Raw genomic sequence first — 26,369 nt, 5'->3', positions numbered from 1 at the left:
AAGGAGGTGTCATTTCTGTGTGTGGATGACTTGTGGCCTCTGATGAATGGTGCTAGGCTCTCTTCAGTCATCAAACACTTCCTAAAGGCCCACTGGGCACCAGCACTGCATGAAGCAGGAGAGTTAAAAAAGCCTTCTTTTAACAGGCACCTCCCATGTATCAGGCACTTACATCGATCGTTTCTAATCCTTCTAGTAACACTTAAAAGGAGTTCATGTCCCCACTTGACAAAGGAAAAAAAGTTAAGGAATTTTCTCAAGATCATGCACCTACTAAAAGGAAGATCAAAATTCAGACCCAATTCCATGTGACCCCAAGCTCCAAGTTCTTCCCAAATACCAGATAGTAATACTACTCATTCATTCACCAATTCATTCATTCATTCACCAAGTATTCCTGATGGCCCACTGCAAGCCAGGACCTCTGCTAAGTTCAGCATGAGAAGATCCTTCACCAGGAACTAGAAGGTCACTTTGGAGGAGATCAATTGGAAGCTTTTGGGAGGGCTTTAGAAAGCTGTCATTTATGTGTGGCATCAAATAGGATAGTTGGCTTCCTTTTAATTATTATTAATAATAAAATGTACAGTCCAGTAATCTTTCAAAAGGTGAAGTGGTTACCAAGCTAATGAAACTCCCAAAGATGGGGTTTTCTCCATATTTCTGATGGGTGCTAAAGTTTTTAAGAGGAATTGGATACACCTGAAAGGTGACAGGGTGCTTCCTGCAGAAGGCATCTGGGTAGAACCAAGGGCTACAGATTCCAAGCACTCTTTTTATTTTAAATTAAAACTACTTCTACATATGACTATGAAAGTATAGTATCCAACTAGGAAAAATATGCAAGTGTCAAAAAATGAAATGGGAAGGCTTTGATCCAAGTAGGTTGAGGAACACCTTGGACAGAGTAAAGATTTAAGTAGTCAGTGGCCTTAGCAGTGAGCTATGGAAGAGCTATGCCTGTTCTTTAAAAACCTTCATTTATATTCTTTACAGCCTCTAGAAGTCTGATGTCTACAGGAATGGGATGGAATGGAAAAGGATAAAATACTAGAGCTGGAAGTCTTTTTAGGCATCATTCAAGCACAGCCCTCCATTTGTACATAAAGAAACTGAGACACATGGCCTGACCGACAGCTGGAGTGGAACCTGTATCTGAAACAGCTGGGGGTGCAGACAAAGAGCTAAGGCTGATTTGACCCCACTTGTGCTCATCTGTCATCTGAGGCCATAAAGAAGTTGAGACACACACCTAGGCACTGAGCTCATGACATACTCAGAGACTCGGATTACCCAGGGCATTTATTTTTGGAAAGGCCTCTTCAAGATGCCAGCAGGGTCTAGCATAATGGACTGAAAGAAGTTTTATTTGAACAGGAGTGTCTTCAGTGACACATTTTCCATGTATCATCTTTTGGCAAACATAAAAACTATTTCCCAAACGACATACTTGTGAATTACTCAGAGTTGCTGGGGATTCCAGTTCCAATGACCTTCATCTGGTTTCTAAATCTAAAATGAGTTTGATAAGATGCTGGACCCAGCCCTGTGAGTGGGGACCACAGCATCTGGGTCCCAATGCTGCCATTGGAAGGACTGCTGGGCCGACTTTCCTCACCTGGTACAGAGAGCGTTTGCTTGGACAGGGCAGCCGGGAAAGAGGAGACACATGGGATGCAATGGCTTAGAGAAATGCCAAACATTTATTGAGAAAGTGCTTTGTTCCAGGCAAAGTGTTCAGTCCCTTACATACGTACTTAATCAATCTTACACCAGGTGAGGTGAGTATTGCTCTCTCCATTGTATGCATGAGAAAACCAAGACCCAGAGAGGTTATCTAACCTGAACAAAGTCACAAAGCTAGCAAATGTTCAGTCTCAGGTCTTGTACCTGTACCTGTACCTGACGAAACCCCTCTGCTGTACTGCCTTTCCTTCTGCTCATAAGTATCCAGAGATTGGGTGCTAACTAGGCACATGGGGGTAAGTGCCTTCTGTTGCTGGGAAAGTCTTTCTAAATAAACTGGAAATCTGTCTCCCTCAACTAATTCGCATTGGTTCTAGCTTTCCTTTGGGGAACATTTAGTTTAGCAGAAATTCTAAATCTCTTCTATAGGTAAAGCAGAAATATACGGAAATGTCACCAGTACACAATACCACCTACCCTGTTATCTTCCATCTGTGGACAAGACGACAAAGAACAAAGGGGGAATGGGGTTTTAGAGTCTTGGTGAATCCCTTTTATCACTTTATCACTAAACAGCTGAGGACTTTGAGCAAATCATTTAATCTGCCTCAGTCTCTACTTTTTCTTCTGTAAAATGGAGTTACCTATTTCACATGTTCCTGGTGCTCACCAGGTATAAGAAGGTATATAAAACCGCTACATAAATATAAGCTGATTTTATTGTTTCATATCCTGTATATGGGCTTAGAGCATGACCCTATTCATTACACAAGTGCAAGGAATGAAATGTCTTTTTAAAAGGTTTCTCTGGCCTTTTGGTAGGTGTCCTGCACCTAGTAGAGATGTATTAATATGTCGGCAGATGTCCTAACTAGTGGATCTAGACTGACATATATTTGAGGAAAGTGGAATCACTAAGATTGGTACAAGGGCCCAGTTTCTTAAAACGTTGGATTGCTTACAGCATATGTTTTTTAAAAAGGGTATTACAGAGGAAGATGGGAGAAGAGTATTTGCTGCAAGCGCGTTTATTTTCACAGCTGAGCTATGTTAGTGCATCTGAGGCTGGCCCTGTCTCAAGGGCTCAGACACAGGACCACACCCCACTGAGACTGATTTTGATGAATGCATCTTGGAACACACTGCTCACAGTGGAGGCTGTGTCACCAAGCCAGAACTGTCCTCTGAGTTCACATGTGAACAAATGACTTGCCCCACAAACAAGGAGATCCCTGAATACTTTCCAAGTCATGCTGATGAGGAGGCCGGACATGGCAGCTCTCTTTGCCATTGGTTGTGGAGTTGCTGATGCTGAGTACACGTGGCATGATTTGATGCCCTCACCTCCATTTAATGCTTCATACGTTATCTCGTGATTTCAAAGGGCTGTTTCTGTCGCCGGGGATTTGTAGGAGACAAGTTCTGCCTCTTATCAGAGAGCCAAGAACGTTATCTCAACAGCTGCCACCTGCAGAAAGGCTGGTGTCAAACCAAATACACTGGTTGAAGTACCTCTTTTAGGGGAAACAAACACATGTACATGCTCACGTGTGTGTGCGTGCATACACACACTCCTGGAATGAATGATCTTGGAGGCATGAGCCCTGCCACACTAACTGGTATCCTATGGACCTGTCCTCTGTTCCCACCTGATCTTACGGCTGCCTTCCCATATACAGTAGGACCTGCCCCGATGCTGGTCTTGTGGGCTGGGAGCCCTGGGCAGCAGCTGGGAGAGGGAGGGCTTGGACAGCAGATGAGCCACTCACTCAGAGGCACTGGCAGCTGCCTTTCAATTCAGGAGAATCCTTTCTTCCCTAGGCAAAGGGGCCTTTATCATAGGCATGAAGGAGGAAGAGGCAGGTTAAAAAAATAAAATGACACACAGGTTGCTTGTCACAAAGCAGAGGGAAGAGAATAGCTTCCCATTCTCCTCCAGGCTCTGGCCTCAGATGACAGCTGAGCACAAGTGGAATCAAACCAGCCTTTAGCTCTTCCTCTGCACCCCAGCAGCCACAGATATAGCTTCCGCTCCAGCTGTCAATCAGGCCGAAGCGCTCGGTAAACGCCCATGATTAGCGCCTTCCTCAATTGGGTGTGTAAATGGAGAATCACAACTCACTCCTCAAAGTAGCTGGAGCCACAAACCCATTAATTTCTACGGAGCCAAATGTAAACAGAAAATGAATGTTCCTGTAGGCTCTCCAAATTTTATTTCCCCTGCTAAAATGTTGGGAGGAGGAGGGATATCTTCCTCTCTTACAATGTCTTCCCATATTTGAAATGAGCTGTTTGACATCCAGCCAAATGATTCTCAAAGGGAGACAATGAAAGCCCTGCACCCCCATTTGTCAGTATTTAAGGCTTAATGAACTCTTGGCGCCGTCTTTCCTCCCAGAGCTTCTGTTTGCTATTACTGTTTAAGGTGATCTGTCCAACGCTCCGATGTGCCAAGAAGCTTCGCTCATAATCAGAAATACGTATTTATTTACTAGTTGGGTAACCGACAGAGAGGTTTTCTAGAGATTGCCACATTCACTAAGAACTACCACACCCAGCTGTTCTCTTTGTATTTAAATCCCAGGCATTCTCCAGTGAGAGGGGCACTGGGTCCAGCCTGCCCAGCCTGCTCCCGCCTCCATCTCAGAGATAATCTCCCTCAGCTGTGGATGAGTCTGGACCGAGAAGAAGATGCTCAGAGCTCTAAGCCTTTGGGCGCAAAAGATTCTCTACAAATGCACATTCAGAGTAAACAAAACCCATCAGGCCCCTGTAAGAGTCCTACGCCTGATTGCACGAAACACATCATGATGGAATCTGCAGTTAGCAAAGTAATTGGCGTTATTACAGCTGATGGGGAATTTCTGATGCTGCCCGAGCTCCCCTTTGAAATAATACTCAGCCATTTAATTTGTCCAGCTCTCGTTTAGCTGATTGCTCTTTTCTGCTGGAGTTTATCAAGAATGAAACGCGCGCTGTCTCCCCAGATGCCTGCAGGCTGAGATTTCACAGACAGTTCTTTTTTCAGCACGCTTCCCACTTCTCTCATGACCCCATGCCTTAGTCACCTTTCACAAGATGTCAATAATGCAATAGGTCGGAGGTGGGTGAGTCAAACTGATTTAATTCAAAGCTGTGTATTTCTAGTCCCAATTCCAGAGGTACTTGGATGTTCCTGCTATACCATTAAATAATGGTGAGAGACACGCAAAGCTCCAAAGATTTGGTTGTCCTAAAAACAGGCTCACAAAATTCATTAGCTCCAAAAATAAGACAAGTAATAGAAGGTATCTTTATCATAACCACAAGGCCAGAGGCATTAAAGAAATATCAGAATTTGGATACATGCATTTTTGTTTGGGGGATCTATTTTTACTTCTGATATGCATGCATCCCTAGAATGGGTTCTACAAATATTCATTGAGCATCTACTTTTTCTACACAGATTCTTTACATTTTTACACAATGCTCATCTCTTCCCCCCATTCTCCACTTTGGCATTTCTGTTCCTAACCAGATGAAGAGTAAGAAAGCCAAATTTAGCCAGCTGTGTTTTCTCACAGTACAAACAAGGCTCGCATCTGGGTACAGACCTCTCATTCCCATCAGCAAGCTACTTGCCCTGTCAGCATGTTGACGATGGACTGCTTACTGGAGACAAGAGTCCTGCAGCCAGGACAGCTCCCTTCTGCAGGTGCCACCTCCATCTGACAGCCCACGGACTCCAGAACCCATATGCTCCTTGAATCAGCTCTTATCTCATCTTTAATATAGAAACAACTAAATTTACGGATATGAAAGTCATCATATAAAATCCCCCCAAAGTCCCCAAGCCCTAACACAGTCTCCCTGAACAGCACCCATCCAAATGCACTTTGGTACAATTCCTCACTGATTTTTCTGGGCAATAAATCATTGCGCCTGTGATTCTTTTACAGGGTTGGAGCTGAAGTAGATGTCCAGAATTATGCCGAGGATCACTAGACCCAAGGGAGTTGGTTCAGATGAGGCAATGCTCTGGTGGTTGAAAAAGCTCTTGAGGCATTTGTTTAAAGTCATTTTGAACAGAGGTCCCCAACCCTGGTACCGCTGGCCTGTTAGGAACCAGGCCGCAGAGCAGGAGGTGAGCAGCAGGCAAGTGAGCAAAGCTTCATCTGTATTTACTCCCCACTGCTCGCATTACCGCCTGAGCTCCGCCTCCTGTCAGATCAGCAGCTGCATTAGATTCTTATAGGAGCGTGAACCCTACTGTGAACTTCGCGTGTGAGGGATCTAGGTTGTGCCCGCCCTATGAGAATCTAACGCCTGACTATCTGAGGTGGGGCTGAGGCAATGATGCTAGCTAGAGCTGGGGAGTGGCTGCAAATACAGTTTATCATTAGCAGAGAGGTTTGACTGCACAGGGACCATAATAAATAAATTGCTTGCAGACTCATATCAAAACCTTATCAGTGAGTACCAAGTGAAAACAAGCTCAGGGATCCCACTGATTCTGCACTATGGTGAGTTGCATAATTATTTCATTATATATTACAATGTACTAATAATAGAAATAAAGTGCACAATAAATGTAATGCGCTTCAATCATCCCCAAACCATCCTGCCCTCTCTGGTCAATGGAAAAATTGTCTTCCACGAAACCGGTCCCTGGTGCCAAAAAGGTTGGGGACCGCTGATTTTGAACACTTTCTAGCTAGTCCTCCTCCATGGGAAAGTGCCACAGGTGGTCAGGGAAAGAAGCGAGCAACGAAGGCACTTCTTCCTGGGTGTTCTCATGTCCCCACCAAACAGTTTCTGTCTGTCCCTTATCCATCCCATTCATCCTGTCTTCCCCCTTCCTCTTGTAGGGTCATTCTCACAGGGCCGGGCTGTCTACCATTGCTCACTTTGATTGGCAAGTGTCATAATCAAACTAGTGAAAACATCAGGCAAGATCTAGATTTTTTGTTTGTTTTTTATGTTTTCTTCTTCATTGGTAATCCCAAATTCTAGTTATACTGTCTTGGGAAGCTGCAATTTGTGTTCTGAAGTCTGCTTTAGTGGTCCAGGTTCAATTTCAGTATGTAACTTACAAGAATAATAAGAACTAGAACACATACGGAGTGTGTGCTCTACGGAGTGCCAAGCAGATACCAGATACTGTCTTTTGGGCCTATCTATTCAGTCCTCCTCAAAATCCCATGGAACAGGTATCCTTCTTTCACTAAAATAAAACAGTATCTGAGCCACATACACATTAAATACTAAATGGGGGCCACACAGCTAATAGAAGGCAGACCTGTGATTTCAACTACTAAATGATAAAGTAATGGGAAATGTTCTCTGTGCTAGTTACTGGATACAGAAGGGTGAGAGAGATTCATGTGGTATTCCTAAATAAGCAACAATTTTTACTATTTATAGTAATAAAGATTACAACAACATCACGTAAAGTTTTTCTGTCTCATGAATCATTGGCTTGGGACACATGTTGGCAACATGGTTCTGTCAGAGGCTGTGATACACATTTTTAAGAAGCGAGTGATGCAGAAAGAAGATCATGTGCAGAACTGGAGAAGGGGGAGGGGACGGTCATTATGAGGGACATATCAGAATGCTGTGGTGGAGGCTGTCTGCAGACTTGATGCAGGCTCCAAACACAAGCAGACAGATGGCTGGAAGATGCTGCTTGAGGTCTGCAAGCTGTTCCACTACGAGGGGCCCCTCTCCTGCGGGGGTCTCCTGATGCCTCTCAATCGACCCCTTTGGTCTGGTACAAGATGGTCAGAAAGGGGTTGGGTAGACAGGTAGGAGGCCAATGAAATGTGAGGCAGACAGTAGGGTTGGAAAGAACTTAAAAAGCGAGTGTCCTTATTTGTTGGAGAGGTGGGCCTTTCTCTTCATTAGGCAGGTTTAGAACTATCCTGCTAAAGGGATTTTGAAGAAAATACCTCCTTTCAAGTCCTAAAGGTGGTCTGTGAATTTGTATTTTCTGCATGTGAGTCATTCCTAGCCCTAAAAATGTATAGAACAAAGTGATGCATCACATTAAAATTTAGACAGGGAAATCTGTAACTCAATCCACTAATAAACACAGATACTTGAGGTATATCACAAAACATCAATGACCCCAAGCCTCAAGTGAGCAGAATTACAGGATGATTTTTAAGAAGCTCAAATTGAAGCCACTTTACCAGAAGGATGGAAGAGAAAAACAAGAATAGAAAACTAGAAACATGAAGTCAGTGGAAGAAGTCAAAGTGTAATTAACATTTTGAGTCTCAAGGGATCATAGAGATCATGTAACTCTACAACCTTGCTGCTAAGCATTTTGGTTTGTTTTTGTTTTTGTTTCAGGTGAAAACTGTCTTTGAAAGAGAAGAGAATGACATTCAAAGTTAATCATCACTGGTTGGTCTCACTTTGTTTATACTTCTATTCTGAAAAATTGAGTTTAAATCAGATTTTGAGGCTAAATCATATTTGAATATGCTGGCAGGGATAACTTACATTGATTCCTTTGATAAAGGAGAAAAATCTTTCTGCATATGAGGAAGCCCTTCTCCCAACACCCACCTGCCAACCAGCAATTTTCCTGCAGTGAATTTCTGCACATTAGGTCTGTTTTAATTTGGACTCACCTGCATGGGGCCCTCAGGTGGTCAGAACATCTTGGGAGAAACAAAATATTCATTAAAGTCTAAAGAGATTTAGAACTTACTAAGACTTCAGAATATTCCACTGAAATGCCAGACAGTCTGGAAACACCTGGAGAACTTCTCTCTTCAGGACTAAATGCCAATACCGGTTTTAAAAAAAAAAAATCTGCTATAAACACTGTCAAGGCAGGCAGTGCAAAAAAGATATACCTGTAGTACGAAGAGGCTGATCTCATGTAACAAAAGTAATAATGTCAGTTTGGGTTTTAGTGCAAAGTATATGTATGCATGTGAACAAATGTTTTTGTTTAAAATACTCTACTATTGTCACAGATGTTCATGTTAGGTAAGCAAAACAAAGTAGGTTGCCTTAAGAATTATGGGGAAAGATCCATGTTTTATGTAGGTATCCCACAAGTAGCCAGAAAAACACCTTTATGGGTGGAGCCATTTTTTTGAGGGGGAACCTTATTCACAATACAAATATAGTCATATGAGCTCATAGAAGAAGGCAAAAAAAAAAACAAGAGTCGAGATCCTACCCTTTTGATAAAACCAGGAAACTGTATCTGCAATTTTTGGGGAATGACGACATGTTTTTCTTTTTCCCAACCCATATTTCTGTATAGTTACTTTGGTAAAATACTACAAAGATAAATTAGTAGGAAAATGATTACATGCTCGGATATCATGGAAATATCAAGTTCCCATAAAAGTTTCTGAACACTCTGTTTTTAGATGCATCTCACTGTGGACCAGTAACACACACTTGACAGGCCAGCACTAGTCTGCAGTCCATGCTCCGAATCGTACTGAATCAGAGAGCAAAATGCATGGCAAGAGGCAGAGGGCAAGCCTGAAGAAAGGCCTTGAGAAAAAGGTGTGAGTTTACTAAGCAGGACCGTAAGCAAGGAGGACGCGTGGGATCAACCTTGCTCCTTAAGTCAGGGGATGCGGTGCACCAGCCAACCACACGCATTCTCTCTTGGGGCAGTGTTGGAAAGCTGGGCCTTTTTGTATGTGTCTTAGAGTCCAGAATGTCTAGGTAGCAAGCAGAGGAGGTCATCAACCCAACACCATCACTAGCTAGGTTAAAATACTGGACAAATCTCAACTGTTGAGTGGAAATAGCAGGCGGTGGGCACAGGTGTAGGCTTTATAGAATCCCTGCTTAGCCATACATCCTCTGCCTGGATCCCGTTTTCTTCCTCAGTGAAAGGGGAAGCATAAGCTGTCTGATAGAAGGTTGCTGTGGGTTTAGTCACCAGGGGCAAGTGAAGCACATGGCACATTCCCGACACAGGGTAGAAGCCATTTGAATGTGGGGTCTGTTACTTTCTCTCCTCTTCAAGACTACCTCTGTGCCTCAGTCTTTATCTAGAAAATGAGGAGGCTGATTTAGATTCTGGGGAGCTTCTGAAAACACCTGGAGCTTCTGGACTCCACCCAGACTAATTCAATGGGGTTGGGCCTGGGCTCCTGTAGTTTTCATAAGCTCCCTTGATAATCCCAACTGCAGTCAAGGTTGAGAACCACTACTCTAGGTGTTCTGTCTTGTTCTTTCAATTCTGAAATGAAAGGAGTAAGTAAGCACTGATAGTGGGACTTCCTTATACACTGTTTTGCTTTAGGGTGGTTCTTCCCAAAATGGCAAAGTAGATACTATATGGCGAGTTCAAAACAAGCCAACCTGTTTTCTCATTGTTGTGTGTCTTAGATGGGAGACTACACCACCTACCTCTGCCTCAACTGGGTTTCCTCTGTAGAAGGGACAACAACTACCACACCTCTCCATTTGGGAACTGGGGAAGGAAGGGGATGAGAACAACAGAAATGCTTTGCCAGGATGGAAGGATTCAAAATGCTCCACAAAAATTCCCTCTCTTCCTCTGAGATAGATGAATTGCTTTTCCTTGAACAGGCTGAGATCAAGAAAACTCAATATAATACACAAAAGTGAAGATAAGGCTGCTTGCCCTGGTCTTATCAGTGGTCGGTTTGGGTTTGAATTATCTTAACAATGGTGATAAGCTTTAACTCAAGGTGTCATAGCATAAGAGGTAAAGAACACAGGTGTTGGAGCCAGGCTGCCTGGGTTCAAATCCTAATTCTGCCACTTAACGGGCTTTGTGACCTTAACTTCTCTGTGATTACTTTTAAAATGAAAATAATATTATTACTGATTTCACAGAGGTTTGTAAGGATTAAATGATGAATAAATGTAAAGTTCAAAGAACACTTTCCAGCATTCAGTTCACTTTTAGTAAGTCTTTGGCATATGTACACTCAATCAAAGGCCGTGTGGACATGTAGTAACACCAACTCCTGCTGAGTCCAACAGGGGCTGGGTGCTCTGGAAAATCCCGAGCTTCCTTTTCCATCTTTACGACTGTTGACTCTGAGCCTGTAGGCAGTGGGTGTGCATGGGAGCAGAGTCAGACAATGGGGATTCTGTTCTGAAGGACACTATCAACCCTGCAAGAACAAGCAACCTGGGAACTCAGGGATTTCATGCCTGCATTAAAAATTTCTGGGTTAGGACTCGTGGAGCCCAGGATATTTTGCAGATGGTTTAATCCCCTGATGGTCTATGAGTAGAACTGATTGTGGGGCCTGAGGAAAATGGAGTAAGGGTTCTTTCAGGGATGACAAAGTCCCCCTCCTTTGAACACTGGGTGATAATCACACTTAATCCTGGAATGAACACAGTACCTTCTCAACCTGTACTTCCTTTATGTTTATGGTCCCCTTATTTCTCCAATCAGCCTAGCAGCTACCAGGTCCACTGATTCTGCCCCTGTACTTTATCTGGCATTCATCCCCTCAGGAACATGTCTACACTGACCCCAGCCCAGTTTCATTCCCTACTACGTCTCACATGGACCAATGGCACAGGCTTATTACTGGATCCCCTCTTCTTTTCATCACACCTACTAACTATGGTATAACCTTCTTGCATCACAGTTGTGACTCTTCCCCATCCTCAAACCTTCAATGGCTACACTGTCCTCAGATGGATGTTACAATCTAAAATCTGGATCCTTATTCAAACATATCAACTGTAAAATGCCATGTTAAGATAATCAGAGAAATCTGAACATGGACTGGGCATTAGAAAATATTATGGAATTATTGTTATTTTTATAGGTGTGATAATGGCATTGTGATTGTATTTTTTAAGCCCTTATTTGTTAGAAAAGCTTACTGAATTATTTATGAGTGAAATAACATGATGACTGGGATTTTTAAAAAATAGTCTCCCCAAATTTAAAGTTAAAAACTATATATGTATCTGGGAGTATAGATGAAGTTAGATTGGCAAATGGTAATGATTACTGAAGCTGGCCCAGTGGTATGCGGGGAACCGATCACACCAACTCTGGAAAGCTGGCTGTCAAAGACTTTGCAAACAGGTTGTTAAACCATTGGCAGCTTAAAGTTGTTCACCATGGGGATATTTACACCACAGAAATCAGCAAATGCTCCAAATCAAGGCTTTTGTGACAATACATTAAAGTTGAATAATAAATAATAAAAGTTGGATAATATATAGAGGTTTATTAAACTACCATGTCTACTTTTGTATAAGTTTGAAAACTTCAATAATAGTTCATTAAAAAAAAAAAAGCTCAACTATTTTTCTGGACTTTGGAGACCTCCTGCAATTTGGTCCCAACCTAATTTGCAGCTATATCTTCACTATACTCCCTCTGAACCAGAGTAATTAAAGCATGCCAAGTCTCCAGACCATACCCAAGCATCTCCACCCTTGGTTTGGTCTTCATCCAGGCTTCCCCTGCCCTGGAGTAAGTTCACCGCCTCACTTCCTTCTCACCTATCCTGGCACACGTACAATGAATGACATCTCTCCCTATAAGACTTCCCTGCTTGTTCTATACAGATATAATTTCTCCTTCTTCTCAATTCTTAAATAATTTAATTTGTACTTTTCTATCAAAAGAAAAAGTTGAATTCACTGTGTGTGGCAGGCATCATGCTAGGTTGCTTTCACAATATTGTCTCACAACAATTTGAGCCTCACAACAATCTGTGGGATAAGCTGCACAGTTTTTTGCTTGATAACGAAAATGAGGATTAAAGCCACTAGGTAACTTCCCCAGGTTCACAAAGCTAATAGTAGTGTCAGAACATTCCAGAATTGTCAAAATTCTAGGGAAGAGTCTGTGCAGCAGGGAGCCCCACATAAAGGTCTCCATGGGCGTCTTTGAATGAAATGGCAGCTCAGTGACTGAAAGCCCTGTTTTCTCCGCACTGAAAAATGTTTTTCTGTGTTCTGAGTGACTCTTCTTACCCTTCACTGCAAATGTCCCCTTGGCCATAATAGCAACGGACATTTTAGAAATTCCTTTAAAATGGCGACCTTTTATAGAACAGCTATTACACTTGCCTCCCAAAATCCCGTCATGAGGCATACTTGGAGTAAAACTCAATTTTTCCTGAAAGAAGTATCCTCTCTCCTCTGAGACAGTGAGGCATTTATGAAGCAGGTGAGGACCAAGTCCTTTTGTGGGTGCTCTCCTCTGTGGGGGATGGGTCTTCTCAGGGTTGCTTTCCTAGCACTGCAGCTGGACAGGTGAAACTTGCATCTGAGATTGGGCCCCACACTACGGTTATTTCTTCCCAGCATCCCCAACATGGGCCCTTGTAAGCAGATGCTTAAATACCCATGGGCACACATGGACACTCTACTACAAAATTTAAGCAACCTTCACATGCCTGTAGGAACTGAGAGATAAAGAGGAACTAAATGCCAAGAAGCCGTGGATGCTATTTGTATCTTAGATGAGAGCAGAGGATCTAGCACTTGCCTTGGATTCCTCCTGGAGAGCTCAGCCTGCAAAAGGAATGGAATGTCTAGCAAGAGGGGCGTGGTAAATAAATGATGGTACTAGCAAGTGGACAAAAATAGCCAGTTGCTAGAAGATTTTCCAGTGACATGAAAAGCATGCAAACAAACAAAAAAGAAGGTTAAAAAAAGCATATAAAATATGATTATCAATTTTTTAAAAAATCCCATAGATGTGTATGTCTATGTACAATAACTATTGTAAGACTATACCCCAAAATGTCATTATAAATATTTCTGGGGTGCAAAGAGATTTTTTTTCTTATTTTTTTATATTTTCCAAATTTCTTCTTTTTAGTTAATTTTTATAGTTAACATCCATCACCACACAGAATTACAAATTTTTTTCTTGTGATGAGAACTTTCAAGACCTACTCTTTTAATAACTTTCAAATATACAGTACACTACTATTAACTAGTCACCATGCTGTACATTACACCCCCAGGACTTATTTATTTTATAACTAGAAGTTTGTACATTTTGACCACCTTCACACATTCCAAAATCTCTAGTGAACACTTACAGCTCTTAAATTGAGGGGAAAAAAATAAGAGTAAAAATAAAATGAAGAAGAAATCATACGATTGTGGGGCTTCTACTAAGGGAATGAGATGCCTCTTTTCATTCCTTTTGGGGATGGAGAGAGATGGTCTGGGAAAGGGAGATGAGGGTCCTCATTTCTAATCATCCTAAGGCGAGAAAAGAGGGGACTCAAGTGTGTTCATTCCTTTAAAGGCAGGAAGAACAACGCGTTGGAAAATGAATGATGTGTTTGCGGGGGGGAACCAAATGGAAGAGAAGAGTGTGGGTGACTTAGGTGTGAATTTCAGGAGCATTTTCATTTGTGCTTTTTAAACCTGCTGAGACTAGTAGCCTCCAGTCAGACAGTTCTCCCCGTGTGGCTCAGAGGCCAAGCTCGCTGGCCTAGGAGAACTCCCACCGCTAATGTACGGGCAGTAGAACCTCAGCATTGGGCTCTACCTTCAAAGTAATGTGTTTATTTCCAGGAATGAACATGGTGTCTTTACAAACCAATAATCACAGGGAGAAAGGCTGAATAGTCACTTCCTTACCCTCCTCTTCTCTATCTGGATGCAGAAAGGAAAAGAGAGACAAGGAGAGGCCAGCCTCATACAATCACCCCTCTCCACACTTTCTAAGTGGAGGTGCAGCAAAGATTAGGGAGGAAATCATGATATTTTTCTTAAGAGGCTGCAGCAGGACGCGCTTCGAGGGAAAAAAAAAAAAAAGACAAAAACTTTTCTACGCAAGTGGTGAATGTGGACTGTGTGAAAGCTGACAGGCCCACTGACAGTGAGCCCAGGGAGGGGCTCTCAGCAAGTTCCCTCCTGAAAGTCACTGACAGTGCCTGGAAGGGAACACGACCATGAATGATTGTGGACATCAGGATGCCTGGGGCTCAGTTTCACCTGAAACCCAAAGAGAGAAGGGAAAATGACAACAGAAGCCAACGATGTGGTGCAGTGGGGCCAGAAGGAGGCAGCCCCAAGCACGTGGGCAGTGCTCTGTGTCTCTTTGGAAAAGCACCCGAGAGGGCGGTGTTGACTAGGTGTTGACACATCCGGGCCTTTTTGATTCAGCAACAACACTGCAGAACTGACTTTTTGATCTGGGTACTACACTCTAGCCACAAGGTTCCAGGGCTTCCTGGCCTCGGGAACACACATACTGAGGAGTGAAAAATATGCATTTATATTCCAGCCTTGGGGGGATGACACACAAATGGAATAATGTGGAAAGGTCAGACGGAAGCAGGGGAGTGAGCCATCTGTACCAACCACCTGCGGGGTTATCTGTGGGGAGGGCAGGGAAGCTGCCTTTCTAGGATCATGGCCTCAAATGTTGTGGACAGACCCCCAATATACCTAACTTAATAGTTCATTTTAAATCTAATATCTTTAGAAATGTGGCTCAACAAACATGGAGAGGAGATGATCAAGTCAGAAACAATGTCAAAACCACACACACACACACACACACACACACACACACACACACATGCACACCCCTTCCATAAAATCAGTCTCCACTATGTAACCTTTTCAAGCCACAAAACAACATCACACAGAGCCTTTTTTCCCTTTGTTTTTATAAATTTCCAGATAAAAATAAATATTTAGCTGAGATAAATATTTATCCCACTGCGTTGTGAGAATATGTGTGAAGGTGGGTGGGATATGGGTAAATGCTGATTTTCTTTTGTTTTATATTCCCTGAGCTCACCTGAAAGTTTGTGTGAATTATATGAATAAGTACTTGAATAAACTGTCATTTTTCAGTATTGTCAAAAGGTTCCTTACTATCTATTTTTAAAACCTCATTGCATCCTGACAGAAGGATCAACAAGCTGTGATCAAAACATCCCAGGGCTTCCCTGGTGGCGCAGTGGTTGAGAGTCCGCCTGCTGATGCAGCGGACATGGGTTCGTGCCCCAGTCTGGGAAGATCCCACATGCCACAGAGCGGCTGGGCCCGTGAGCCCTGGCCGCTGAGCCTATGTGTCCAGAGCCTGTGCTCCGCAATGGGAGAGGCCACAACAGTGAGAGGCCCGCGTACCGCCAAAAAAAAAAAGAAAACCCCAAACTGTATGTGGATTTATCTTTGACTCTCACCAACGGGGCCCTTTATTTTGTTCATTCTCTCCCTCAAGCCTCTTGCTTCACTCCCATTCTGGTTCTTAGCTCTCTGAGTGGTCTGGGGCCTATTCTCCCCAGGACTTGGGGTCTCAGCACCACACATGGGAGAATTGTAGTGAGGGTACAGTGAGTTCTTGGATGTAAAACATATTTAAAGAAGAAAATATCCCCAAGTATATGGAAGTATTGTTATTAGAAATTACCTGCTCTGCCCTTGGGAGTTCCTGCAAAGGTGCAGCAGGCGGGGCCTTGGGCAGCACTGAGTTGGGGAGTGAGGAAGTTTCCTATTGAAAGGGGGACAGAGGAAGGGATGGAGCATCTCAGCTCTTGCTCTTGGATTTACCTATCTTTGCATACACACTCTATCTACACTAGGATCCATGGGGAACACAAGGACGTTGTGTGTCTGTCGTGCATTTGTTGTGTGTGTGTTGGTGGTTATGCATTTGTGTGGAGACAGTAACTCCCTTCCAAAGACAGGGAAGGTGACTTTCCATCTTCACCACTGCCAGGGAGGTCCCCAGAGAGCCCTTTCTTATGCCTCTTGTGGTTTGTTCATAGTGACCTCCAAAAAAGCATTCTGGCCAGAGATAATAATGGCTCGTTTCCTAACCAAGATCAGCAAAACTCCACCATCTGCCTCTGCAGAAGTCTGAGATTAACCTGGCTGCCAGACCATGGCTACAAGGCATTTGCTCACAAAGATTCCACAAATGTGGGTATCCTGTCCCAATGAGGAGAAATGCAGGAGAGAACCTCACCCTCTACCTCCTTGGTTTAACGCTTTCCTGAGCTGAATCACCCACCACCACGCTTTCCAAGCAGCTTGGTCTACATTCTTGTGTACTATAAAATATTAAAGACGCAGAAAGAGGTTGTTTTGCTCATGATGAGATGGGAGGAGCCAGAGGGAGAGGACAAACTACCCAGTCATTGTCAAGGTTGGTTCCTTAAGTCAGAGAAGCTGGAAATCCAAGGTGGAGGGTTTGTGCCCTGGTGCCAACTTTGTTTGCTCACAAATCATAAAAGGATCAGTGGAACTTACCTGTGGCTGAAATCCTTTGAGGTCGCTGGCTGCAAGGTCACTGGCTGTGAGGAGCTGGAAAAGAACAAAGGAGTCTTCCTTAGTGATACTTCTCACAGTTTGCATACAGTGTCCCCAGAACAACTGATCGGCAATGGACTCACCAGAGCCCAGATCTGGAGCTAAAGCAGCAGAATCACAAAAGGCAGATGCGGTGCTTCCGGGATAGGAGCCTGGACTGAATGGCCTTCTCACCTTGTGTCTACTCTATCTCTGCTGCCCTCTCCTACCTTCTTTCTAGGTGCCACTAATTCTTCAGAGTCTTAAGTTAGGGATCATGAACTATGGATGGACTCCATCAAGTCCACAGACTCCCTGAGATTGTAAGTACAAATTACATGTGAGTCCATACACTTCCTTAGGGAGAAGGTCCCTGACTTCTTTCCTACTATCAAATTATTCTGTGATACGACAAGTAAAAGAGACAGTTAAAGGCCCATCTCCTCTGGGAGGGCTGTTGCTGCTTCTTCTTCCTCTTCTTTTTTTAAACTCAGACCAGTGAAAATGACCCTTTCCTCTCTGCAGCTGCACATGACTCAGTTTCCCTTTATCATACATTGCCTTTGATTTTATATGTTATTGAGGTATTCACAGCTTATGCCTCCAACTATTATGCACAATGTTAGATGAAGAGAGTCAGGTTATGTATTTTCTGTATCTCTGTGTTTAATCAATATTAAAGGGTCAAGTTAAGGTTTTAATATTTTTGCATGCTCTCCAGAAAGCACTCAATGGAATCATAAATTAATAAAATAATCATGTTCTTTATTGTTGCTCAAAAATGCTGGGAAAGTGGGATAAAGAGAAAAAAGGCAGATGCTTATTTTGATTCAAGGTGTGTGACTGCTAGCTTTGTTAGGCCTGGAGAGCGTTTGTGAAAACTGGGAAAGATTTCATATTTGCTGTAACAATATTTTGTTTGGTTCAAGAAAGAGAGGAAGTCACGCTGGGCTGTAGTGCCTCCAGCCCTCAGAAACGCTCACCTGGGCTCCCTAGCTTCTCTCAATGACTTTGCCAAAAATGATACACAAGGTGTGTAAACTCTGGGATGGAGCAGGAAGGAGGTAGAGAATGTACCTCTCTCCCCACACCCAGGCCTGCAGGCAGGATTCCCCAAGTGGCATTTGTCTGGAAAGGTGACACCATCCTGAGAGACAGCCAGCTCAGCCCCTGACTGCAGACACAGCCAAGCAACAAGCCATGAGGGTACCTGACGAGACACTGGGGGCTGAACATAATTATACAGCATCTCTGCCTTCAGGAACATACAATTTGGTCCAAGGGTAAGACACGCATGTGTCAGTGTGAGCAGAGTGTAGTAGGGTGTTTGTTAGTGTCAAACTGTGCACAACATAAAAGACAGGTCAGGGTAGGGTTGCTGAAATAAGACGGAGTTTGAACTGAGCCTTGAAAATGGACAGGAGGCAAGGTGGGGAGCCGCTTCAGGTCGGCAGTGGGGAGAAGACATGGAAAAGGGGTTTACCAACCCCAGCACAGCTCCCTTTGCGTCTGTTCTCTGCCAGCTGTGGCATGCATTGAGGAAGGAGGGAGGGAATCATGATACATCGAGGATCGCCTGGGTGCCCAGCAGAGTGGTTGCTGCTTTATAGAATTTTTATTTTTTAATCTTCATAACTCCCTCATGAAATAGAATGTATCTCCACTTTATGGATGGGAAAATTGAGACTTATGGAGGTTAAAAAACCTTTTTTAGGTCACACAGGTAGAACACATATTTGGGATTTAAATCCAACAGTATATTATCCCAAAGCTCGTCCTCTTTCTTCTTTAACGTGATGCCTCTGGTGGAGGCACACTGGAGATAACTTGTTGAGGAGACGTGACACAGGAAAAAAGATGAGTGCCAGACTGTTAGTCAAATGAGCCACAGGCAGGAACATAAAATGTGTGTCCCTATGAATGACCCTTAACTAACCGTTCCTTTCAGACACTATTTTATTTAATTGGTAACAACAATCTACTTTTCAGGACTTGTCAATATGGCTTAGGGCCTCTGATTCAAGCACAGGTTGGGATGGAGCTGGGGAGGAGGGACAGACAGGCTAGGGTGATGTATGGGCATGGGAGTGGCCTCTGCAAGAACAGGGCCACAGACATGTGTTAGCATATAGGACTCAGGTCTCCAACTCTCCAGGCCCTGGAAGTCCAGCTGGCAGGGACTCTTAGCTACTGCGTTTTCACGAGGTTTACCAGGAAGACAGCAGAAGTAAGACCCAAATATCTAGTTCTTCCCAGTTCTGAGATGCTGCAACAGAAAATAAACCACAGGGTGTTCATGGCATCTTAGCATATGCACTATTCCCTCACGTTAGTGGTTTGGGATTGAGAAATGACCATATCCACTTTGAATGGAAATAAAGATACAGGATTTTTGGTTATTATTCCTTATGTCCCCTGCGCAACAAAGTTAGGACCTATCCCACCCTCCCTGGAAAACTTACCTCTTATATCCTCTTTCCCTTCTCTTAAGCAGAAGAAAGATGCATGCAATTTAGTTCTTTTTTTGGGGGGGGGAGCATGCCTTGTGGCTTGCGGGATCTTAGTTCCCCAACCAGGGATCGAACCCATGCCCCCTGCAGTGGAAGCACGAAGTCCTAACCACTGGACCGCCAGGGAATTCCCGCAATTTAGGTCTTAATTATTTAAACTTCTCTTTTGTATATCTTTTGCATTTTCCTTTTTTTGCCTAACAAGCCCATGCCCAACAAGACCATGGTTTATATAAATCTTATATAACTTCTGCATTTCTCAAAGTGTTAAGAAGAGTCTGGACAATTAGTCATTAAGTACCGATTGGTCAAACGACTTACAAGAAAAGTGGGGAATATTGTCAAACTAGAGGTGAGGACAAGAATGACTAAGTTACTGGGAAGTGTGAGAGACAGCTTATGACATGCTTCAAGTTGACACGAGGAAATGACACCTAGAATGCTCAGCACCTAGAGCATTTCCTGCATGAAATAGCATTCAAATATCTGAATGAATTAATCAGCAGGGGAGGCTGAGGCATGGCGGAGAAGAGATGAGAATGTGCTTCCACAAATTACTGCCCTAAAAAGCACTGATCCAGACCCTGTCCAAACTGTCCCCACCCCCCCGCCCCCCGGCCAGACCCCTTCCTCATACTGTCCCACAGAAAAAGAGTTCATTGCTCGTGTGGGGGGCGATCCAGGACAGGGAGGCGAAGAGGGAGGAAATGCATTCCGCCGTGGCTCTGGGGACTGCAGTCAGGTTGCAGTTAATGAAAAGGATCCTGCCTTTTCCCAGGATGGCTAAATGTCTGCACTGCTCCCAGAAACAGGGTTGGGTGGGTGTGGGGGAGGAGGGCAGACAGAATTACATTTAAAAGGCAAAGGAAGGAGAAAATTCTTTCATCTCCCTGGTGGAGCTGGGCAGCATCCTTGGGCCCTGTCTCAAACCATTCTCATTCCTGACACGTCTCCCTGCTCTCTGGAACAGTCCACATTCAGAATATTATGATGATGACCCTGCTTTCCATTTTTGAGGAGCTGCAGTTTCTCTCTTGGCGCAAGTTCCATTTTTTTTCTTGGTCTCTCCAAGCCCAAAGGGCAGGCTGGGGAGCAGGGGGACTGGGGGAAGATGAAGGAAGCTGTGGGGCCCTCGGGTGAGAGAAATACCTTCAGCTTCACAAGCAGAGGCATTCTGCTGGCATTCCTCTCACACCCAGCTTCCTGAACGGGATTCTCCCTTTGCTTCCCACACCACCATAAGTCACTCCCAGCACAGCTGCAGCCAGCATCACCCTGGGACCTCCGTGGGCCTCAGACTGCCCCTCAAATAGCTTCCTTTTTACCTGCTAAATTCTACAGCTTCCAGAGCTTCCTTCAAAAGAGGGGAGGAAGCGGCTCCATTTTCCTCTGTGTCCTCCAGCCCCAGGAGTATCACTTCCCCTCTTCTGGCCCCTCATCAAAAGGACATACTGCATCCGGGAAGGGAGTCCCTGACACAAAATGGGGAGTGTGGGGGGACTCACGCTGGACATCTGGCTGAAAGGATCCCAGCCTTGTAGACATGCAGCTGGACACACTGAAGCCCGGTTGTGCTAGGGATCCTCTAGGTTATTTGCTCTTCTCAAATATTCCCTCCCCGTGGGCCAGAAAAGTAGATGACAACATGTGAGCTAGATGGATGCGTGGATGGGTGGATGCGGCGGTAGACAGGTACACAGATAAAGAAAACAGAGCAAAGACGGCTTTGGGGAAAACAAATGACCCTGTTCTAAATTTCCCTTTAAGACACCATCCTTTCATTAAATACGTTTTTTACCTCACCTGTCCTCTTTTCAATCTGTGCTCCTTTCCCTTTTCTATTTTGTAGGAAATGGATTTTTCCCCCTCTTTATTTTGTGAAGTGTCACTTGCTTCGTACTTTGGCTACAGGATGGAACATGAACCACATCCCACTCCAATCCCTCAAATGACAAAACAGTTGGGGACAGCCTGTGTGGAAGGCAGCCTCCCAGCAAGGGAGATAAACACCCAATTATGTGTGTGATTGGGGTTGTTAGAAACCACCTAGAAACTGAGGTCCAGAAAGAGTAAGTGGCTTACCCAGTGAAAAAGCAGAAACAACAAAGCCAACCATATGTAGGCAACCCAAAGAAAGTTTTAGATGACCTAACACCTGGGGACTGGGAGATTCAAATCAGGAGGGGAGAGTGGCAGGGGTTAAGACAGAGAAAAGGAAAAAAAGTTAAGGAAGAAAGCTTGGTTTCTACCAAGCAACAGGCTCTGGAACCACCAACCATGAGTGAGCCTGCAACAGAGTTCCAGGCACACAGAAGGAAATGTGGAAACTGAATTAAGGGAGGTAAAATAGAACCAACAGGTTGCTATTCCTCACAGGATGACAACTGGATCACTGCTTTACAAAAGTTAAGACTCAGAGGGAGAAAACTCATGTCTTGGCCCCGGGTCTGCCTCCACTCACTATGGGATCTGTTTTGGGGTCACTTCACCTATTCAGGTCTTGTTTTACCACCTATTAAATGAATTCTGTGTTCCCTCTGACCCCACAGTTCCAGTACCCCAGTGTGTCTCTCTTACCTCAGGGATAAAAGAGATGGAACAGACTCTATCTAGTCTCCTCTCTTTTTTTTTTCCACGAACTTTTCTCCACAAAACACTTCTAAGAGGTTGTCTACATTCTCTGGAGGAATTTCTAATCAGAAGGACAGATGGGAGGGCAATGAGATAGTCTTGTACTGTGTCTCTATTATTGGTGTGCAAATAGGAATTTAGAGAGTGGTCACTCAGGCTGCTACACGGGGTCACCATCCCAGGGAGGCTGAAGTCACATCCACATCCAAGCTAAAGGTAAACAACCTGACAATTTGGAAAGCATTAGTTCTAACTGCCAAAGCATTTAGGGTGGGTGATGCAGGGGCCAGGCAGCCAGCTTCCTCCCAGCCTAAGAAGTAAGTTACACACTCGAAGTGGCCATCCTAGCTGGGCTGAGTGTCCTTTTGCTAAATCCCCTCGCTCTCATGGAATTTTAAAGGTTAAACCTGAAACCACTGATACCTCCAGTCTTACTTTCAGGTTCTGTTCCAAAGAGCAACAGGGATGGCTAATAATAACTGAATATAACTCCAAGCAAGCCTGGTCTTGGTTGCTTATATTTTTCTTGTATTATCTTTTAAATAATGGCATTCTAATATTTATAGGCGAGATTTGTAACAAATTCCCCTAGACATGTAGCCAAAAGACCTTATACATTTTTTTTAAAGATTCCATGTGTGATCTTGCAAGATCACACATATAACCTATGTTCTTAGAGTGGTATGTATATTTGGTTGTTCTCCAAGACACAGCTATTTCAACTTCTGGGTGAGAATGTATTTAATCCTTCTTGCAGATTACAGCTATAAGTATCGAGCTTAATGAAAGAAGAGGCCTCTGAATGCCCTAATCTAGAACTCACTGAGACAAGAAGTCTTGTTTTATGTTATTTGAAGCTGGTGAACCTACAGAAGTTCACCCTGCACTTTTTGAACTTCCCAGTAAAATTCTTTGTAAATGTCTTCTGCAGACCAAGGAAACTGGATTTCATGGATGGAGGGCATCTTGTGTGGTGTTGGATGGGAAGTTTACAGAGGTAAACCTGGTATTAACTGGTGACATGAATGTTCATATCCTCATTTATTATGCATTTTGGTAAGAAACAGCTCAAGTGGGTTAAGTCGTTTCTGAGGTTACACCATTTGCAGGTGGTAGGGAGGCACAGGAGCCTGGTTTGGCGGATGCGTGTTCCCATTCACTACATCATAATACTCCATGAGCCCCACTATTTTTGGAATGTGTGTTAATAGAGGTTCTATCAGGTCCTATATGATACCTCTGATGTTTCAAAATGAACCATGCATAGGAAACTTATAGAAGAGTGGTTTTCAAACTGTGCTCTAAAGAGCCCATCCCACTTTAGCCAGAACAGCACACCTCTTAGTGGCATTTTATATTGGACTTCCATTTAAGATCTATTTGATTTAAAACTTTATAAAAAATAAAATTGGAAGGCACTTATCTTAAAAGAGAAGGCCCCTACATAGGTGAAGAAGCCACTCCCAGTGCTAACAGAATATACCTGGGGGAAGAGAATTAACCAGCTCATCTCTCTTTTTTTTTTTTTTTCCTTCTTTTTCTTTGCGGTACGCGGGCCTCTCACTGCTGTGGCCTCTCCCGTTGTGAAGCACAGGCTCCGGATGCGCAGGCTCAGTGGCCATGGGTCACAGGCCCAGCCACTCCACAGCATGTGGGATCCTCCCGGACCGGGGCACGAACCCGTGTCCCCTACATCGGCAGGCAGACTCTCAACCACTGTGCCACCAGGGAAGCACCCAGCTCATCTCTTTAAAGATGCTAAGACAGTCATCTCTTACTAGGACTGGAATGGATGCATGAGCGGACCTCATTTTTAAGAACACAGCCTTTAATACTTGCCATGATTTATTCACTGGGAAAATGCTTTCTCTTCTTTTCTTTCCATTTTCTGCAAGCAGTGATGTCTATTCTTTTCATCTGAAGTTCAGCAAGCTATACACTTAAGAAAGCATAGCTAACTTACCAGCAAAGAAAGGAGCTAGAGATGTGTTGCTTCTCAGGAGCACAATCTGGGCTGTAGTTCTTTCCTTCGAACAAAATGCAAAATTCACGTTCCATTGGACGCATCTGTGGGCTATTCCCAAAGTCAGTAAAAGGCCAGTAAAGGAGGTTCCCACACTGAATGTATGCCAAGAAAAGCTGGATACTGGGGAGAATCCATCCTCATCTCTGTCTTCACATCATGTACTGAATTTCTGCTTAGAACTGACCAGATGATCTGCTCGCTTGGCTCCAAGACTAGTATTGAAGCTTTATAATGCATCCCCTTGGCAAATCCAAGGAAATTGATTTACACCCCTGGGCTCACTCAGCAGCAGAGAATGGAAAAGTCAGAAGGTGCTTGCTTCAGAGAGTATCTGAGCACTGGAGTCAAAAGCTTGGCTGCTCAGCTCAGTGTAGCTAATTTGGCTGAGAATCTGGGCCCCTCGGGCCAAATCTAGAGCAATTAATCACAATTACAGGTGAATATCTAAAAGGGATAAAGTCAAGCTGGACCCAGTGATAGCTGGCCTTATAGCTGAAGGTAGCCACAGCTTTTATAAGCCTCAGGTAAAGTGGAAGGATCTCCTCGTTTGAAAGCCTATCTTGAACTCTTGGCAATTATAATATAAAAAAATAATTGGTTTTTGATGCTTTAACTCTATTATTCCTCTTAATCTTCACATTATGAATGCAGGTTAGTATTATTTTCACCAGTTCACAGTTGAGCAAACTGAGGCTCAAATCGGTTAACTAATTTGTCCAGGGTTATAGGGGCAAAAAGTGGCAGAACTGGAATTTGAACATAGCTCCAAATCCTGACAAGTCCAGTCCTCTAAGGCATCCATGACCTCCTCAGGAATCCCTAAATGGAGTGGGGCTTTCTCCCTCCCTACTCTGTCAAGGAGTCATCCCTGGCACAGGGACATTGGAACCACTGACAGCCAGGCCCCAGATGACCCACCGTGCAGGTAGGATCCAGGCTTCCCACTTCCCATCAGCCCCACGCAGGCTCACAGTGTAGGCATCTAAGTAACATCTTGATCTTTTCCTCACATTTCTCTGAACTCAAGCTGACTTTTTTCAAAGAAGCTTCGTTCCTGAACCCTGGCTGACCAAGCACTCACTAGAGTCTGCACTGTACGCTGTGCACTAATCATCACGTGGATATCCTCTCCCTAACCAAGTTCACCCCCTCTGCCTCCTTCCTGCTTTCCTTCCTTCCTTCCTCCTTTTCTTTTTTCTTCTAGCTAATAAGGGTGTGTCAAGTTCCAGGCACCATCACAGATGCTGGGAATCCCCATAAACTACTAAATGCTTTCCAGGGATCAGCTCCTATTATTAATTCTTCTGGAGAACCTCATAAGGCAGTACTATGATTATACCCATTTTATAAACGAGAAAGCAGAAACTTAGCTACATTAAGTAGCTTATTCAAAGTCACAAGAGAGTAACTGACAGATCCAGAGAACATGCTCAATTCCATCTGAAACCAAAGCCTATGTTCATTCTTAACTCCTCCATACATGTGGCACTGCCAATAATCTAAATGCTGTCGTGGGTAACCTCATTCCACCTAGAAAAGACCTCTGCCTTTTAGAGACACACGCTAAGACACAATGAGGTGGGCATTTATAAAAAAGGGCAACCAATGATGGGAAGAGGATAGCTGCATCCCAAGGAAGGGTAATATCATTATGACCATATAAGTGGTCACTTTTAATAATATAGAAAAAGCCATCTCTGTTACTACAGGCAAGAAATGTGCTTTTATGTCATCTTCAAATCCAGCATAGCATGAGAACTAAAAGGAGCCCAAGTTGTTAAGGACAGTCTGGCGCTTGACAGAATCAAGGAACTGGACAACAGGAGGTAAGATCTTTAGGGAAGACAGACAACCATATTCAACAAAGATAGAGAAGTGAAACCAGAGTTCTTCCTCTCATTTTCAAGAAATAACCTTCACAAAACTAAAATTTAAACGACGGTCTTTGTTTACCAAATACTTCTGCTTATGGTTTTCATTAGAAAGATTATTACGTATTTTTAAAGAAGTAAATTAGGTTATTTGCTTATTTATTTTAATGAACCAAGTGGGACTTGTTTGTTTATATGCTTTGCTATTGGTTGAAATGAAAATCTCTTTGAGCTTCTCTTGAAAACTGTTTGCACAATTAATGTGCAATCTCTTTCACAAATAGTCCTGCTCTTGCCTTGTACGACTGTACAATGTTACAGCCACTGTACGTGCTGTGTACTTACTTGGTTCTGCCATTCCCTAGGACAGGAGCTCTTTGAGGATCGAGACATCTGGCT

At 43.7% G+C, this 26,369-nt stretch overlaps 1 protein-coding gene across 2 annotated transcripts in view; it reads right to left on the bottom strand.

The window, feature by feature from the left end:
• SETBP1 (SET binding protein 1) overlaps window positions 1–26,369 on the bottom strand; it is a gene marked incomplete at both ends in the record, with an annotated part of 352,207 nt that overhangs the window by 167,621 nt on the left and 158,217 nt on the right. For both annotated transcript variants that reach the window (XM_079717030.1, XM_079717031.1), the window contains one exon: window positions 16,894–16,947. In XM_079717030.1, coding sequence (XP_079573156.1) covers window positions 16,894–16,947 — 54 coding nt within the window. The remainder of the gene's footprint in view (window positions 1–16,893; window positions 16,948–26,369) is intronic.

Source organism: Hyperoodon ampullatus (genome assembly GCF_949752795.1).
Source record: "Hyperoodon ampullatus genome assembly, chromosome: 13".
In the NCBI taxonomy this organism is placed as follows: Eukaryota; Metazoa; Chordata; class Mammalia; order Artiodactyla; family Ziphiidae; genus Hyperoodon; species Hyperoodon ampullatus.
Note: the sequence above shows the minus strand (reverse complement) of the source record. Positions and strands in the feature narration are given on the sequence as shown.